At 41.5% G+C, this 18,247-nt stretch overlaps 1 protein-coding gene across 1 annotated transcript in view; it reads left to right on the plus strand.

The window, feature by feature from the left end:
* Nucleotides 1-2,722: 2,722 nt before the first annotated feature.
* LOC115835385 (pygopus homolog 1) overlaps nucleotides 2,723-18,247 on the plus strand; it is a 42,647-nt gene continuing 27,122 nt past the window's right edge. The window contains exon 1 of the mRNA XM_030813791.1: nucleotides 2,723-3,189. Within this exon, the coding sequence (XP_030669651.1) occupies nucleotides 3,141-3,189 (49 nt within the window). The 5' untranslated portion in view covers nucleotides 2,723-3,140. The remainder of the gene's footprint in view (nucleotides 3,190-18,247) is intronic.

Genomic DNA, 18,247 nt, shown 5'->3' on the forward strand with positions numbered 1-18,247 from the left:
TACTTCCTCCCCTAAACTGTGAACTTAAGGACAGGAACCATTGTCTCAGTCTCTGTATATCTTTGGGTGACAATGTTTTATACCAAATGGCTGATAAATGCAAGTCATCAAATCTGCTCATTGCTTTGGAATTACCCAGAGAGCCTTTAAAAACAGACGTCTAGAGATTCTGACCCTAGTAAATCTGGGGAGGGACTTAGGAATCTGAAATTTTGGAATGCTCTCCAGGTAATTCTGACTATGTGCAAGCAAGCCAACAAGATTTGGGAGTAAAGTCGATCTAAAAGACTATGCCCAGGTAAGATGGTCTTTTTATTCTTGATGAATCATTAAAAAGAAGCCAATTCATTTCTCTTGATTTTCATACTATTTCTGAGTCTCTAGCTTTAGGGAATTACAATAAAGAACTCAAAATCTCTTAGCAATGATTTTTCTGAACTATTCTCCTTCCACTAAGAGTTATAAAATGAAAACATGTCATTTCCATATTTTTTTGGAGAGGGGACAGGGTCTTGCTTGCTCTGTTACCCAGAGTGTAGTGGTGTAATCATCGCTCACTGCAACCTCGAACTCCTGGGCTTAAGGGATCTTCTTGCCTCAGCTTCCTGAGTAGTTGGGACTATAGGCCCGTGCCACCACGCCTGGCTAATTTTTAAAAATTATTTTGTAGAGAAGGGTCTAGCTTTGTTGCCCAGGCTGGTCTCAAATTCCTGGGCTAAAATGATCCTCACCCCTCAACCTCCCAAAGTGTTGGGATTTACAGGCGTGAGCCACCACACCTGGCCTTCATTTCTTTGTTGACTTACAAAGTGCTTTCAAATTTTCCTCCAACCACCCTATAAGATAGACTATTAGATTCAATCTGCTTTATTTTTATTTTTATTTTTTTTGAGACAGAGTCTCGCTCTGTCACCCAGGCCGGAGTGCACTGGCGCGATCTCGGCTCACTGCAAGCTCCGCCTCCCAGGTTCACGCCATTCTCCTGCCTCAGCCTCCCGAGTAGCTGGGACTACAGGCTCCCGCCACCAGGCCCGGCTAATTTTTTTGTATTTTTAGTAGAGACGGGGTTTCACCGTGTTAGCCAGGATGGTCTCGATCTCCTGACTTCGTGATCTGCCCGCCTCGGCCTCCCAAAGTGCTGGGATTACACCGCGCCCGGCCCCCAATCTGCTTTATTATATCACCATTTGCTTCGGCTTTATTACACTTACCAAAGCCCTGCCACCCCAGTCGTCCCAGGGCCACTTCAAGTCTGTTTATTCATACATCAATGAATATTTTCTCGGACACTTACTATGTGTTAGTCATTATTAGGTACCAGAGGATACAGCAGTGAACCAGTCAAAATTCCTGCCTGCATGGCGCTTACATTCGAGTTAGGAGGAACCTTCTCCTCAGAGTGCTTCCTGTATGAATATTTCCCTTAGCCTGTCCTAGTCTGACTCTTCTTATCAGGAATTCCAGCATTCCACCACCCTTATTAGATAAAGGGTAACGTTTGCCTCGGGCCACGCTGTGTCTTTTAACGACGATCAGCCGCTGTGGCGATTGTCTGGTATGCAGCTGTTGAGGCTGTACATTGGCTTCATGTTTCCATCTGTTCTCGGTGACACTGTGCAGCTGAATGAGTTGGGTGTCTGTCTCTGGAAGGACGAGACTCCTGTCTGTAGCTAGTTCTATGTCCTCCCACGCTTCATGAGTGCTTTTCGGTGATTCTTACATCAAAATAAGCCCAGTGGATAACCACAAAACCTAGCAAAAAAAACAACAACAGGGAAAACAATTTCGTAGAAGTACGTTAAACAATGTCAGAGCTAGAAGGGACCTTCCAGATGTAGCCCCACTGCCTTTTATTGACCAGAAAACTGAGACCCAGAGAGGTTACCTAAGTCGCCTCCGGTCACACAGCCCAAATGAAGACTGTGGACCGGTGATCACACCTAATTTACAATCACACGGGGGTGTTTCCTCCTGACATTTAACGTCTAAATGAGATCCGGCCGCGTCACAACTTCTACCCACCCCCCCACCCCGCCCTGCCCACCGTCCTTTCTGGTATTTATTCTACGTCGCTCTTTCTTGAAGAGTCAAGTCGTTAAAATAGCAAGTGAGGCATTCCACAAACAGGTGTCCACACCACGGCCACGCGGACACGGAGTCGGGGAATCTGGATCCCCACATGCCCGCCGAGAACCCTCCAGCTCCCGCTTACAAAGTTTCCTCGCATGGTACGTTCATCTTTCCGATCCCTAGCTGCGAGGCCGAGGTGCCTGCTGCTGTGGCCTCCGACGAAGTTCGGAGATGTCCTTTCCTTGCGAAAGCTGGGCCCGGTAGCGTCGGCCGCGGGGTCGGGCGTCCTCGGGCCTGGAGGGCGGCGAGGGAGCGCCGGGCGCGGGGCGGGGCGGCCCCTGGGCGCGCGCTGCCCGCCCGGGCTGCGAGAGCCGCGGGCCCGCGAGCCCCGGCGCGGAGCGAGAGGCGCGCGCGGGCCGTGGGGGCTGGGCCGAGGCGGAGCGCGAGAAGGCGGCGGTGGCGGGAGGCGCCGCGGGACGAGGCAGCGGCCCCCGCCCCCCGAAGCCCGTCCCCGCGCGGGGCTGGGGAGCTCAGGGCGGGGAAGCCGCGGGGCCGCGCCACGTCCCTCGCCCGCCCCAGAGCGGGTTTTACAGGCGGCTCCTGTCTGGGGGCTTTTGTGTCTGCGACTCGGGAGCGGCGAGAGAGCAGACCTCCTCCTCAGAGGGCGCTGTGAGTGCGCCGCCAGGGCCGGGCCGCCAGCCTCCTGCCTCCCCTGTCAGCGGCTCCTGAGGCGGCGGCGGCGGCGAAGAAGAAGGAGTGGGAGGAGGCGGCGGCGGCGCACTCGCCCTCAGCACATGCCGGCCCCGGGTGGGGGGCCGCCCCCAGGCCGCGCTCCCGGCCACCGCCGCTGAGCCCCGCCGGTGCCCGCACGCAGCCCCGCCGCCCCGAGGCCTCGTCCTCCTCCCAAACTTTGCAAAGTCGGCCCGCGTCCCCACCGCCCTCGGCCGTGCCTCGGCTCCGAGGCTCGCCTCGCAGCCGCAGCGGCCCCGCGAGGAGGAGGAGCCGCCGCCGCAGCATCAAAGAGACCGAATTCCCGCGGCCTGGGGGGGAGTCATGCTTTGCGGTCTGTAATGTCAGCAGAACAGGAGAAGGATCCCATTTCGCTGAAGAGAGTTCGAGGTAACCGAGAAGGGTGCCGGATTGGGGGAACCGGGGTGAGTGAGGTGCGCGGGGCCCCGTGCCCGGCCGCCGGGAGGCTATGGGGCTCTGTCCGGGCCTAACTCCGCGCAGCCCGCGTCCCGCCCGCGCCCCGGGGCCGAGGCTGCGATCCGAGCGCGCGGCCCGGGTCCCCGCTGGCCTCCGAGACATCCGCGCGGATCCCTCGCCTCCCGACTTTGTGTTCGGAGGCAGCTGGAGCCGCAAGCAGCATCCCTTCTTACCCCTCCTCGCCCACCACTCCTTGTTCTCAAGACACAGCACAATAGGCACCTCAAAGGGTGACAAACAGACACCCCCTGGCAGAGACCTCGAACGATGCCCACCCCCTCGAAAAAAGTAAGTTGGAGTACACAAGAGTCGATGCTGTTGAAGAAGGGCTCCTGGGCTTTCACGTCTCTCCTGGCCCCCTTCTCGCCCCCCACCCCGGCAAAGGCAACAGATATTCAGTTTGCTTTCCTTGGGTTTAAGAGGAGAAGCTACAAATTCAGAAGGCATTTTCTCTGTTGGTTTATGGATAAGATATTATCTAAAATCAGTGTTATGCATGATTGATTTTCTTTCTTGCACACTGGTTAGGAATTTTCCTGTCGTCTTACTACTATCTAGGAAAAATCAGAGAGAACCATATGTCAAACAAAAGATACTGCATATAAGTTCGCAAAAGTCAAATGCCACCCCGAAATTGGGGTATGCCTTTTAGCTCTTAATAAGGTTAAGACCGAAAGTTCTAGAGTTGGAGTAATACTCACTGTTCGTTAAGCAAATATTTATTGAACATCTACTATGTGCTAGACGCTGTTCTTGTTACCGGGATACAGCAGTGAACAAAGCAGATAGACGATCTTCATCCAGAAGGAGTTCACCCTCTTGTGGGATAAACAAATGGCAAACAGTAGATACAGAATGTCAAATTGTAGGTGGTATGGTGGACAACAAAAGAGGAAAAGAGGAGAGGAAATACGTTTGGGGGTGGGAAGTATGGATTGTATGTAAGGTGGTCATGAAAGGGCTCACCTGGAAGATGATATTTGAGCAAAGACCTAAAGGAAGTGGTAGAGCAGGGCCATAGGATTCACGTGGGAAGTGCAGTCTCTGAGAAGCAACAGCAAATGCAAAGCCTCTGTGTCTGGAATATGCCCAGTGTGTACAATCAACAGCAAAGAAGCTATTGTAGCTGCAGCAAAGTGAGCAAGGAAAGAGTCCTGTGACAGGGGCTAAGGGGTAGGATCAAGAATTACTTGATTCTTGAAAAGTGAGCAAAGGTGATAGATACCATTAAGAGTACATTTTGTCCATTTTTAAATGATAGCATTTTAATTGTAAAGTTACAGTCGTTCAGTAGTCTTAATGCTGTCGGCTATAGGATGATTGTATATTAGAGGGCCTGGTGTGCCATTTAAAAGACTTTGGCTTTTACTCTGAGAAAAGGTCTGCAGAGTTTTGAGCATAGAAGTGAGTGATCTGGCATTTTAAACAGGGCATCTTAAGCTGCTGTGTGGAGAATAGACTGTAGAGAAAAGGCTGAAGCAGGGGAGACTAGTAGGGAGGCGATTGCAGTAGTCATCCAAACAGGGTAAACAGGGTAAAGCGCTTTATAAATCAGTAAGTTGGAAGGTAAATTTCTGGCTGACTTAAGTGATGTAGAGACGAAGGACCACAGTCATTCATTTTTGTTTTTGTTCAATGTGACTAGAAATTAAACAGGTATAGAACTGGCTTGTGACACACAATCCAAAAGACATCCACTCAAGAGTATTTTGGTAGGAAATGATTTTCTTAGCCATTTAAGAGAAAACATAATTTAGAGAATATTGTTTTTAAAGGCTTAATATCAGCACAACCTTTAATTTGGTGAAATATTTTAATCGTCTTTTCTGTTTGTGGTTGCGAGTTGCAAAGCCTTTAAGGAATAGACCTTCCTGAGATACAATTATTCCCCTGATATTTTTGCTGTATAATTTTGCCTACTATTATAAATTGTTTTGGAGTTAAAGAAGAAGAAAGAGCTACCAAGTTTATACCTTTGAACTGAATTATCAGTCCTAATCAAATTTAATTCTAAATAAAATGGATGAGTGTTTTATTGTGGGTCAAGAACACAGATAAATCTTCATTTTGTTCCAGCTGCTGTTAAGTTCTGTGGCTTAGCTATTGCGGTTGGCTCCAGTGTCAGCTCAAGAATATTCTGAGAGTTAAGTACCAGAATAAAAGACAAAACTTTTTAAAATAAAAAGTCAATATTTTATGTTATGGGGAGAATTTTCTTAATGTCATTTTGTAATAAATAATTAGAACACTCATTTAAAAAATTTTTGGATTATTTTATGATGAACTCTTCTGAAGCACAATTCTGCTGAACTTCATTGCCCTGGAACTTTTTGTTATTTAATATAATTTATATCATCAGACTGCATGCAGGGTGTGGTGTTTGCAGGGCATAAACTCTGGAGCAGTGCTTTTCAAACTGTTTCAATCTGCTGATGTAATAGAGACAGACCTTTTTAATGGTTGTGTATTTATTTTATATGTATTTAAAAAGTCACCAAATACCTTGCTTAGGATAAGGCTAAGATACATATGTGTATAAATACACACATATAGCAATTTAAATGAATTATTAACACACACATAGCAATTACATGAATTATTAAGAAAGTAATATTATAGGTAGAACTCAGATATGGCAAAATTAAACCATGAATGACTGAGGACTTTACAGTAGCATGCTCTGCAGACCAAAAGCATCATAATCACTTGTGAATGATTATTAAAACATAGATTCGTGGATCTATGGAATCAGGACTTCTGGGATCCACAGAGTCAGGACTTCTGGGATCCACAGAGTCAGGACTTCTGGGATCCACAGAGTCAGGACTTCTGCATCTTTAACAAGATCCCCAGGTGCTCCTTATGCATACTGAAGTTTGAGAAATGCTACTAATAGACCTAGATTACAAAGGTGTGAGTAGACCAGAAGCAGCTGGCTGTGGTCTTCCAAACTGTCCTTATATTTTAACATTAGATTTAGAATTACTCTTTAGTGACACAGTTATCTTACTCCTATTTTCTACCAGTTCTTAACACTCCACCCCCAAACCTTCAGCTTTTGATTATAAGACAGATCTATGAGGACAGGTACTATGTCTTGATTATCTTATTTGCCTTGCCCATAGTAAATGTCAAATGAATGAATGAGTGAATACGTGAATTATGCTGCTTTCCAATAGTGCATTGCCCCTCATACTACTTTTACTTGCCCTTTTCCCTTAGAATGTCAACCGTCATCGTTATTTTAACCAACACTCCCATTCTCCAGTACTCCTAGAACTCTTTTAGGCATTGATCTGATGGCAATATTCATTCATTTATTCAACAAATATTTATTGAGCAATCACAGTGCCATATAGTGGGAATACACTGATTAAGGTATGACACCTGGCTGGGCGCGGCGGCTCACGCTTGTAATCCCAGCACCTTGGAAGGCCGAGGCAGGTGGATTACTTGACTCCAGGAGTTCAAGAACAGCCTGGGCAACAACCTGTCTCTACTAAAAGTACAACAAATTAGCTGGGCGTGGTCTTAGCTACTTGGGAGGCTGAGGCTGCAGTGAGCTGAGATCGCACCATTCCACTCCCACCTGGGCAATTGGAGTGAGACCCTATCACAAAAAAAAAAAAAAAAAAAAGGTACGACACCGACACCTGTCTTCAAGAAATTGTTAAGTCTAGTACAGGACAGTGACAAATAAATAGCTACAAATAGCATGGTAAGGGCTGTGATTATTTATAGGAAATAAAGGAAGACATCTTTTTGGGAATCAAGGAAGGAGAAGAGTTCTAAGAAGCAGTGAGTGTTCTTTTGTCTTAAGTGATGTACAGAAAGCATCAGAGGAGATAAAAATGTGAGAAAGGGTCTAGGAGGTCTCTTGTGATTTTGAGAAGGCAGTTTTAGGAGGAAACCACATTTCAAAGTGTTGAACATTAACGTGGGACCAGGTGTGGTGGCTCATGCCTGTAATCCCAGCACTTTGGGAGGCTCAGGCGAGAGCATCGCTTCAGCCCAGGAGTTTGACACCAGCCCGGGCAACATATGGAGAACCCATCTCTACAAAGTTTAAAAATTAGTGGTGATATGCACCTGTAGTCCCAGCTACTCAGGAGGCTGAGGTAGGAGGATCCCTTGAGCCCAGGAGGTCGAGGCTGCAATGGGCCATGTTCACACCAATGCACTCCAGCCTAGGTGAGAGAGTAAGACCCTGTCTCAAAATAAAACAAAACAAAAACAAACAAAAAAAATGTGGTAAAAGATTAAATGATGAAGATGTGGCTTAAAACTTAAAAGAAGCTTGATGGTAGACAGAAAGATATATCAAATATCTTAAAAAGAGAGTCAAGAGAAAATATGAGTCTTTTTTTTTTCTTCATTGGAAAAAGACTTAAACATATTTGTAGATTTACAGAAGAACCCAATGTAGAAGGAGAGGGGAAAAACTGGAAAGGCACCAGAAAGAGAGAATAATTCATTAATTAATAAAGCATTCAATACATGTTTAAAAAATATAGACCATGTGCTATACAATCATTCCAGTAGCTGGAGATGAGACGGACAAGGTTTCTGTTCTCATAAATCAGGTCTTTGCAGCTAAGGGAACAAGATTAGCATCAGGTATACACGTGGAAGTTTAGTCTTGGAGAAAAAGAGAATGGAGAAAGAAAGAAATTTAGAGATGAAGAAGGAAGTCGAGGGCATTTATTTCAGTGCTTTTAACCAGAGTTAGAAATAACATAGAAGGGATAAGGATGTATTTTAGAATGGAATAGTACAGAAATGTCATAAAAGTTACTAAAAATGGACTTTACAAGAAAATATAGACTGTCTTGATGGGATGAATATAGAGGATTTGGATTAAGATTGGAGAAGGAGCATAATTTATGCAGTCACAAATTGGGGGTTGGGGAAGACCCTGTGAGAGAAAGTCTGAAGGAAAGGACTTTTTGTTTTTGTTTTTAAAATTGGTCCATGTAAGAGCTAGGCAGATTAGCAGGAAAGTGAGTTTGGTTTTAGACACATTGAATGAGTATCCTCCTGGGATATTCCAGTGTATACAATGGATGTATATGGTTTAGAACTGGGTTGAGTAGTCACACCCAGAAGTAGAGATCTGGAAGTCATCAGTAAACAGATGAATACTAATTAATGCCTTGGGAGCGTATGAGCTCACACAAGAGAGATTGAGAAGTAAAAAGAGAAAAGCGTTGAGAATACCAACTTTGGAAACACTAACATTTGAGAGACAAGGGGAGAAAAAGACCCTGAAAAGCAGAATGTGAAAGAGTAGTCAGTGAGGTGGGAGAAAAACCATGAGAGAGTGGTGTTACAGCTAATGAAGGAAGAATGGACTAATGAGGGGTAGATAAATGAATTTTGTTTTTAATGTGTGGAATAAAATGTTTCTATCCATGAGATGTCCATGTTGCTTTTTCTCCCATATTCCCTCTCTTGGGGAACATGGCCATCTTTATCCATCCCCTACTCCCATGCAACACTGTCCCAAAGTCCTAGAATTTCTGTCTCCTTAATTTTTTTTTTTTTTTTTTTTTTTTTTTTTTTTTTTTTTTTTGAGATGGAGCCTTGCTCTGTCTCCCAGGCTGGAGTGCAGTGGCATGATCTTGGCTCACTGCAACCTCTGCCTCCCAGGTTCAAGCGATTCTCCGCCTCAGCCTCCAGAGTAGCTGGGATTATAGGCACTTGCTACCACGCCCGGCTAATTTTTGTATTTTTAGTAGAGGGGGGATTTCCCCATGTTGGCCAGGCTGGTCTCGAACTCCTAACCTCAGGTGATCCGCCCACCTCGGCCTCCCAAAGTGTTGGGATTACAGGCGTGAGCCACTGCGCCGGGCCTCTCCTTAATGTTTTGAACCCATTGACTTCTTGACCTTTCCATAGCTGCTTCTTTATTTTAGGTTTTGCTTATCCCTTTGATTATTTCAGTAACCCTCTCATTGGTTTCATGGCTTCCGCCTTAGTCCATCTTAATCCGTTTCCACATTGCTACTGATAGTGATGAATAGCTTACCAAGTACTTTGCTGAGTGTTTTAAATGTATCTTCTTGCTTAATCCTCTCAGTAAATCTGTGAATTAGATATTATTATTGTTGGTTTACAGCTGAGGAATTGATGTTCAGAGAGGTGAAGTAGTATGTGCTTAAGTAACATACGTAAGTTTACCCAGTGAGTAAGCAGCAAAGCCAGAACTCAAAATCCAGGGCCCAAGATCTTAGCTACTATGCTGCATTGCCATAGTGGTACCCAAACACAATTGAGTCACCTTATTCTCTTTTGTAAAATTATTCAGTGGTTTCCTATTACCTTTAGAGTAAAAATCAAACTTTCTTATGTTGACTCTTTTTGATTTGGCCCAGGTCTACCACTTAGTCCTCTATTCTTCACACTCCATGAAGTGCTTTCCCTATTTCTTATGCTCCAGTCCTACAGTATTCACACTTCCTCTCTAAATGTTGTCATGGTCTCTCCTGCCTTTAAAACTTCCTTTGCATATTCTATCCCTTCTGCTAAACATGCCCTCTTTTTCTCCCACCTTTGGGCGATACTCATCCTCAAAGTTTCAGCTCAGTTGAAATCTCCCAGGATGTTTTCCTGAGCTCCCCACTCAGTCAAGATTAGGTGGGAGTTCCTTATGTTCCCTCAGTATACTGTGCTCATCTCTATCGTAGTGTTTATCACATTAAACTTGAGTTTCAAAAGAAAAATATTGTTTCCTATAGGTTATAAGATCCTTACAGGGAGGAATTACTACTTTTATTTATTTTATACTTCCACAAGCTCAACAAATGTTTCTGAAATCCAATTTGATGAACATTAATGAAGAGGTTTCAGTAACTTCAAGTCATTAGTCTTCCTGGTTTGCTTTTCCCAGGTGTGTAGAGAAGTTACCTTCTGGGGAGATTATACAGTTCTGTCTTCTGACATTCTTGTTTTAGGCAACCCGAGAGGTCTAAGTCATGTTTAACTTCAAAATTAGCCTTAAAGTATGGTCAAGAATCATTTCAGATCTCCTTTTTTATTCCTAATCTCTATAGATGTACCAACTGCAATAATGAGAAACAGTACAGCATTGTAACTGTGAGCCTAACTGCCAAGGTTTTTATCCCAGCTCTGCCATTTATTAGCTGTATGGTCCTTGGCAAGTTACTTAACATCTCTGCATCAGTTTCCTCAGCTGCAAAATGATAATAATAATGGTACTTATCTCAGGGAGTTGTTTGAAGGATTAAATTGGTTAATATGTATAAACCACTTAGAACACTGTCTTCTGCCTTCTAAGTTATCTGTTTGCTATTAACATCAGAAATAGGTCTAAAATACACATTCCGTTTAAGTAATGTGATCAACATTCCCTTTTAGGTATATTTAATCAGTCAATCAATAAATGTAAATAACCTACAGCAGATTCTTATTTTGATTAGGAGTGGGTGTGAAGAGAACAGAAATGGTTTTCTTCCTACAGAAAGAAAACAATGAACAAAAAAAATTTTTTAAGCAGAAAACTCTGAGATTTCACCATTTTGTTGGAAAAGACAAATATAAACTGTTTACTGAATAATATTTATGAATATCTGCAGCTTTGTTCCCCATGATTTCTGAGTTTTTTTGGCTAAAAATTTGCCTGACTTCATTCATGAAAGAAGTTTATTATCAGAGGTATTATTGTATAGTTATCTTCACATGTGAATACCATCCACCTACTCTCCTAAGCTTTACCTTTCTAAGCAACCTTAAACCCCATGGACCTCAGTAACACAAAGAGGTAAGTGGGAGACCAGTGGGAATGTGAAGATTTGTTTTATAGAGGGAAATGTTAGATTCTTAAATATAAAATTAATACCATGTTTTTTGAACTCAGTGTTCAAAAAAGAATTTTAGGTGGTTTTGCTCACAGATTGCTTGAAAATGAAAAAGTTATTTCAATGATTTCAAGCGTCAGAATTTTGCTGTATAGTAAGTATAAGCAAATATTTGATTCTTGACAAGTGAGCAAAGATGATAGATACCATTAAGAGTACATTTTGTCCATTTGTAAATTACAGCATTTTAATTGTAAAATTATGGTTGTTCAGTAGTCTTAGGAATGCTGTGGGCTGGATGTGATGGTTTATGCCTGTAATCTCAGCACTTTGAGAGGCTGAAGTAGTAAGATTGCTTGAACCCAGGAATTCAAGGCTGCAGTGAGTTGTGATGGTGCCACTGCACTCCAGCCTGGGTGACAGAGCAAGACCCAGTCGCTTATAAAATAAAAAAGAATGCTATGAGTAATAATTTAGATGTCCTAGATTAGAGATTGGAGATTAATTTATTAATAATTGTTTTATTTTTAAGAATTACCTTTTTCTATTTATACTTTTGTTAAAATGAAATACTCATGACATGTTAGGGAAGATAGGACTTTGAAGTTTGGCGCCTTCGTTTATTTATATAACCACTTTATTATTTGACTTCTGAGACCATTGCTAATTCTTTTTCCATATCAGAATCATCACCATCTCAAGGTATTCAGATTCAAGGACATCACATTTCTCTGTTCAATATGTGGGTATATGGTGTTATAGAAAAACTGCATGCAAATTATTAATCTGCAATCATCAGTTCATTTTATATGGACTACTGAATAATTATAAATTGGTGATAGGTTTATTCAAACCATCAAATTTGAAAAAAAATGACCTTGAGGAGAGCACTGGCTCTTACTGTCAATTCTTTATTTACCATCTTCCCAAGTGGGATTATAACATCAAATTAAAATTAAAATATAGAAGTTCTTTTAATTTGAACCAGAAGTTTCCATTTTTGCCTTCTGTGAGTCACTGAGGAAGACTTAGTGTATGGATAAGATTTTAGGGAGGCAACTAGTATCTTAGAGGTAGATAACATTAGTTTTACTCAATTAACCAAAGAAGAAATAGATACATTGGACTTCATCAAAATTTTAAAATTGTGAGTGTCAGGGGATACTGTCAGTAAAAATAGACAACCCGCACGATGGAAGAAAATGTTTGCAAATCTTGTAGCTAAGAGTTTAGTATCCAGAATATATAAAGAATTTTTACAATTCACAACAAAATACAACCTAAGAAATGAATGGCCAAAGGATTGAATAGACATTTCTCCAAAGAAAAGATATAAATGGTCCATAAGTACATAAAAAGATGCTTGGTATCATTAGTCATTATGGAAATGCAAATCAAAACCACAATGAGATATCACTTTATATTCATTCACTAGGAGGCTATATTAAAATAAAAACACAAAAATGTTGGTGAGGATGTGGATTGTAACCCTCATACCTTGCAGATGAAAATATAAAATGATGCAGCCGCTGTGGAAAACGGTTTGGCAGTTTCTCAGAGTTAAACATAAAATTGCTATATGACCCAGTGATTCCACCTCTAGATAGATACTCAAGAGGATTGAAAACATGCTCACACAAAAACTTGTTAAAAAAAAAAAAAACTTGTACAAGAATATTTATAGAAGTATTATTCATAATAGCCCCAAAAGTGGAAATAACCGAAATGTCCATCAGCTAGTGAATGAATAAACAAAATGTGGTATATTTATATATTGGAATGTTAATCAGCCATAAAATGGAGTGGAATACTGATACATGCTACAACATGGATAAACCTTGAAAATGTTATGCTAAACGAAAGAAGCCGTATACAAAAAGCTACATATTGTATGATTCCATTTATATGAAATGTCCAGAATAGGCATATCATAGATAGAAAGTAGATTAAGGTTGAAGCGGGTGGATCACTTGAGGTCAGGTGTTTGAGACCAGCCTGGCCAACATGGTGAAACCAGGTCTGTATTACAAATACAAAAATTCGCCAAGCATGGTGGCAGCCACCTGTAATCCCAGCTGCTCGGGAGGCTGAGGCAGGGAAATTGCTTGAACCTGAACCTGGAAGGCAGAGGAGGTTGCAGTGAGCCAAGATTGTGCCACTGCACTCCTGCCTGGGTGATAGAGCGAGACTGTCGCCAAAAAAAAAAAAAAATGTAGATCAGTAATTGTCAGGGGGTGGGGGAATGAGGAGTGACTGTTGATGGAATAGAGTTTCTTTTGGGTATGATGATAATGTTCAGGAATTAGATGGTAATGATGGTTATATAACCAGGTGAATAAAAATCCCCGACTATACACTTAAAACAAAAACCTAGTTTTAGATTTCATTGCTTCTTTTGACCAATGGTGTGACTGCTTTACATTTATTTTTCTTAACTTTTAAAAAATTGGGAATGATTTGCTTTGTGAACTCAAAAGTATCTGAGACAGATTTCAATCAATTTAGAAAGTTTATTTTGCCAAGGTTAAGGATGCACCCATGACACAGCCTCAGGGGTTCCTGAGCCCAAGATGGTGGGGATACAGCTTGCTTTTATACATTTTAGGTAGACATGAGGCATCAACTAATACTGATATATTGGCTTGGTCCAAAAGAAGCGGCGGGGTGAGGGGTAGGCAGGCGTCCAGGTCACAGGCAGATAAGAGACAAAAGTTTGCATTCCTTTGAATCCTTGATCAGCCTTTCACTGAATACATAATTTAGTCTGGCTCAGTGAATCTCCATTTTTACATAAACAACAGGGCAGAGAAACCGATCAGATATGCATTTGTCTCAGATGAGCAGAGGGATGACTTTCTGTCCCACATCTTTGAAGATAAGCTATCAGTTCACATTGGCAGGGTGAAATTCAACAGAACTCTTCCTTGTGAGCAAATCATGAGGGAGGTATGTAGTTTTTTTTATCTTTGTTGCTATCTTATTTAGGAACAGAATGGGAGGCAGGTTTGCCTAGCTACGTAGTTCTCAGCTTGACCTTTCCCTTGGCTTACTGATTTTGGGGTTCCAAGATTTATTTTACTTTCACACCTACCTCATAGGTTTATGAAGATTAAGGAAAAGAACATGATGTTGTATCCAACAGACTTCTAAGTTAAGATGATGGAACAAGACTGCTTTACAGAATCTTTTCCCCACTTTTCTCTCTCTCTTTTTTTTTTTTTTTTTGAGAAGGAGTCTTGCTCTGAGAGCGTCACCCAGGCTGGAGTGCAGTGGCACAATCTCGGCGGCTCACTGCAACCTCTGCCTCCCGGGTTCAAGCGATTCTCCTGTCTCAGCCTCCCGAGTAGCTGGGATTACAGGCACCCACCACCATGCCCGGCTAATTTTTGTATTTTTAGTAGAGACAGGGTTTCACCATGTTGGCCAGGCTGGTCTCAAACTCCTGACCTCAGGTGATCTGCCCGCCTTGGCCTCCCAAAGTGCTGGGATTACAGGCATGCCCGGCCTCTCTCTTTTTTAAATTAACAAACTTTAACAGCTTTATTGATGTTAATAGTAATGATAGCTTCTGGCTGATGGGACTTGAAATGTAAATCAACTAGGATTTGGTCAGGAAACAGAAACCACACCAGTTATTTTTAACAAAGAATTTAATATAAAGTATTGTTAACAGAGATTTAAGTAACAAAAATAAGATGCTAAAGTTTTCACAGAGATAGCAGCTGTGAGAACTAGCTGCCATTCCTAAGGCTGTGGAACAAAGGAATGAGGCTGAAATTATTAAATTGTACAAACTCAGAAGAGGGGCCCTGTGGAGTGTAAACTCAGATCTCTGAGAAACGAATACTGTTGAAGCTGGTATTAATACCTCTGGTTTTGGAAGAGCAGCCCTGTAGGCCTGGGACCCAGACACCTGCTGCAGGTGTCTCTGAGGGGCACAGAAGTCTGTTTCTGCAAGTGTTGGAAATACAACAAACTAGATTTACCGCAACTGCTATGACTGAAACAAACCGCCAATGCAGGAGAGTAGGCGTCAGGCCAGGGGTGCCATGGAGAGGAACAGAAGGAGCATATTCATTTTTCTCCTCCAGCCTTCCAGTCTCCCTCTAGCACACCTTATTGGCATAGCCTAATAGAGATCAAGCAGAGAGTATAGAATGATGTGAACAGGGTGATTGATTTTTTTCTTTGTATTTGTATGCATTGCTTACACTTCTTTATAATGAGCATGTCTATTTCCTACAAAAACATAGTGATTTTTTAAAAAGTACTGACTACAGTATTTGTCATAAAGCTTAAAAAGCAAAGTAGTGTAGCCTAGGGGAGAGAATTGTACATTGCTACTCAGTGTGTGGTTGATGGACCACCAGTATCTATATTACCTGAGGGGGATTGTTAGAAATCCAAGTTCATGGGCTTTATCCCAGAACTACTCAATCAGAATCTTCAGGAGTAGGACTCAGGAATCTACATTTTAACACACTTTTGGGGTAATCTTTATGCGTACTGAAGTTTGAGAACCGCTGATACATAGTTTAAAACTTCATATGTAGGCTTTCGAGTCAGAAAGACACAACTCTGTGACCTTGGGCAAGTTAGTTAAATCTGAGCCTCTGTTTTCTCATCTATAAAATGGGTATAGCCATAGAATTCTTTGAGGATCAGATGAAATAATGTATATAAAGTGCTTATCCCAGTATCTGACACAGTAAACATTCACTGAATTAATATTATTAAATGGTAATCCTCTTCCCTTCAATTTTGTAACAATCTGGTATTGTGGAAATTGTCTTAGTTTTTGTCTTTTAATTGTTAATTAACTGTTGAAATATACTATAGCAAATGAAGGAACGAACAAAAACAAAGACACTTGGACTCAATTTAATTCAACAAACATTTATTGCCTATGGATAAGGCCATATACTGTGGGTAGATAAAAAATAAATGACATTAGCTGTCCTTATAAAGATATCTTTATATATCATATATTTTTGAAGATATCTTTACGTATCATATACACACACACAGACACAGACACACATGCACATAAACAGTATACCTTTGAACAACACGGGTTTGAACCTGAAATTTTTTGAAGAATTGCAACAAATTGAAAAAACTCAACAGATGAACCCTGTAGCCTAGAAATACCAACAAATTAAGAAAAGTTAAGTCTGTCATGAGTGCATAAAATATATATAGACACTAGTCTACTTTATCATTTACTACTGTAAAACTTAACACAAATCTATTATAAAAAGTTAAAATTTATCAAAACTTACACAAGCATTTGTAGACCCTACATGGCACCATTTGCAGTAGAGAGAAATGTAAACAATGATGCAGTATTAAGTCATAACTGCATAAAATTAACTATACTTACTGTACTACTGTAATTTCATAGCCACCTCCTATTGCTATTGTGAGGTCAAATGTTGCAAATATCTGCTTAAAATACCACGTGGTGCTAATCATCTCTATGAAAGCAGTTCATTTCTCCAATAAATTGCACATCACAGTAAAAAATAGTATCTTTTGGTTCTCACATATTTTTCATCATCTTTAGTGCTGTACCATAAACCTTAAATAACACCATGGGACCCATACAAAGTGTCACTAGTGATGCTGGAAGTGCTCCCAAGAAACAGAAAAGCCATGACGTTACCAGAAAAAGCTGAATTGCTTGATATGTACCGTAGATTGAGGTCTTCAACCTTGGCTACCCACCCTTTCAGACAGATGATTCATCTTGTAAATAGACAATGAAAACATATAGTAGGATAAATATCGTACTATAAATGTATTTTCTCTTTCTTATGATTTCTTAATTTTCTCTTTTCTCTAGCCTACTTTATTGTAAGAACACAGTAAGTAATACAACATATAACGTATATTTGTTAATCAACTCTTTATGTTATCTGTTAAGGCTTTTAGTCGACACTAGCCTATTTTAGTAAAGTTTTAGAGTAACCAAAAGTTCTACATGGACTTTTGACTGCACAGAGGATCAGAGCTTCTAACACCTGCATTGTTCAAGAATCAACTATATCACAATGTATATAGTTCAAGGACCAACTATATCCCTCCACTGTTGACAGATGCTTATGTTGTTTCCATGTCTTGGCTCTTGTGAATAATGTGACAAACATGGGAGTGCACATAACTCTCTGAGATACTGATTTCATTTCCTTTGGATGTATATCCAGAAGTTGGATTACTGGATCATAAAGTAGTTCTATTTTTAATTTCTTGAGGAACTTCCAAGCTTCTCTTTAATGGCTATACCAACTTACATTCCCACCAGCAGTGGATGAGGCTTCCCTTTCCTCCACATCCTCACCAACACTTACTATCTCTTGTCTCTTTATTTTTTCTTTTTTGAGATGGAGTCTTGCTCTGTTGCCCAGGCTAGAGTGCAGTGGCGCAGTCTTGGCTCACTGCAACCTCTGCCTCCCAGGCTTGAGCGATTCTCCTGCCCCAGCCTCCTGGGTAGCTGGGATTACAGGTGCCTGCCACCACGCCGGCTAATTTTTTGTATTTTTAGTAGAGACAGGGTTTCACCATGTTGGCCAGGCTGGTCTCGAACTCCTGACCTCGTGATCTGCTCGCCTCGGCCTCCCAAAGTGCTGGGATTACAGACATGAGCCACTGTGCCCAGCCTTTTTTTTTTTTTAAAGACAGGGCCTCACTGTGTTGACCTTGGCTAATCTTGAACTCTTGACCTCAGGTGATCCTCCTACCTTGGCCTTCCAGTGTGCTGGGATTACAGACATTAGCTACCACCCCTGGCTTTTTTTTTTTTTTTTTTTTTTGTCTTTTTGATAATACATCCTAACAAATGTGGTTGTGATTTGATTTCCCTGATGAGTAGTGATGTTGAGCACCTTTTCAGGTACCTGTTGGCCATTTTTATGTATTCTTTGGAAAAATATATACTTAGGTCCTTTCTCCATTGATTAAGCATTGTTTTTGCTTTTGGATGAGTACCTATATATTTAGGATATTAACTCCTTAAGAGATACATGATTTGCAAATATTTTCTCCCATTTTTGTAGGCTGCCTTTTCATTTTGTTTCCTTTTCTGTGCAGAAGCTTTTTAGTTTGAGGTATTCCCACTTGTTTATTTCTGCTTTTGTTGCCTGTGCTTTTGGTCA

This window comes from Nomascus leucogenys, chromosome 6 (assembly GCF_006542625.1).
Source record: "Nomascus leucogenys isolate Asia chromosome 6, Asia_NLE_v1, whole genome shotgun sequence".
Lineage (NCBI taxonomy): Eukaryota > Metazoa > Chordata > Mammalia > Primates > Hylobatidae > Nomascus > Nomascus leucogenys.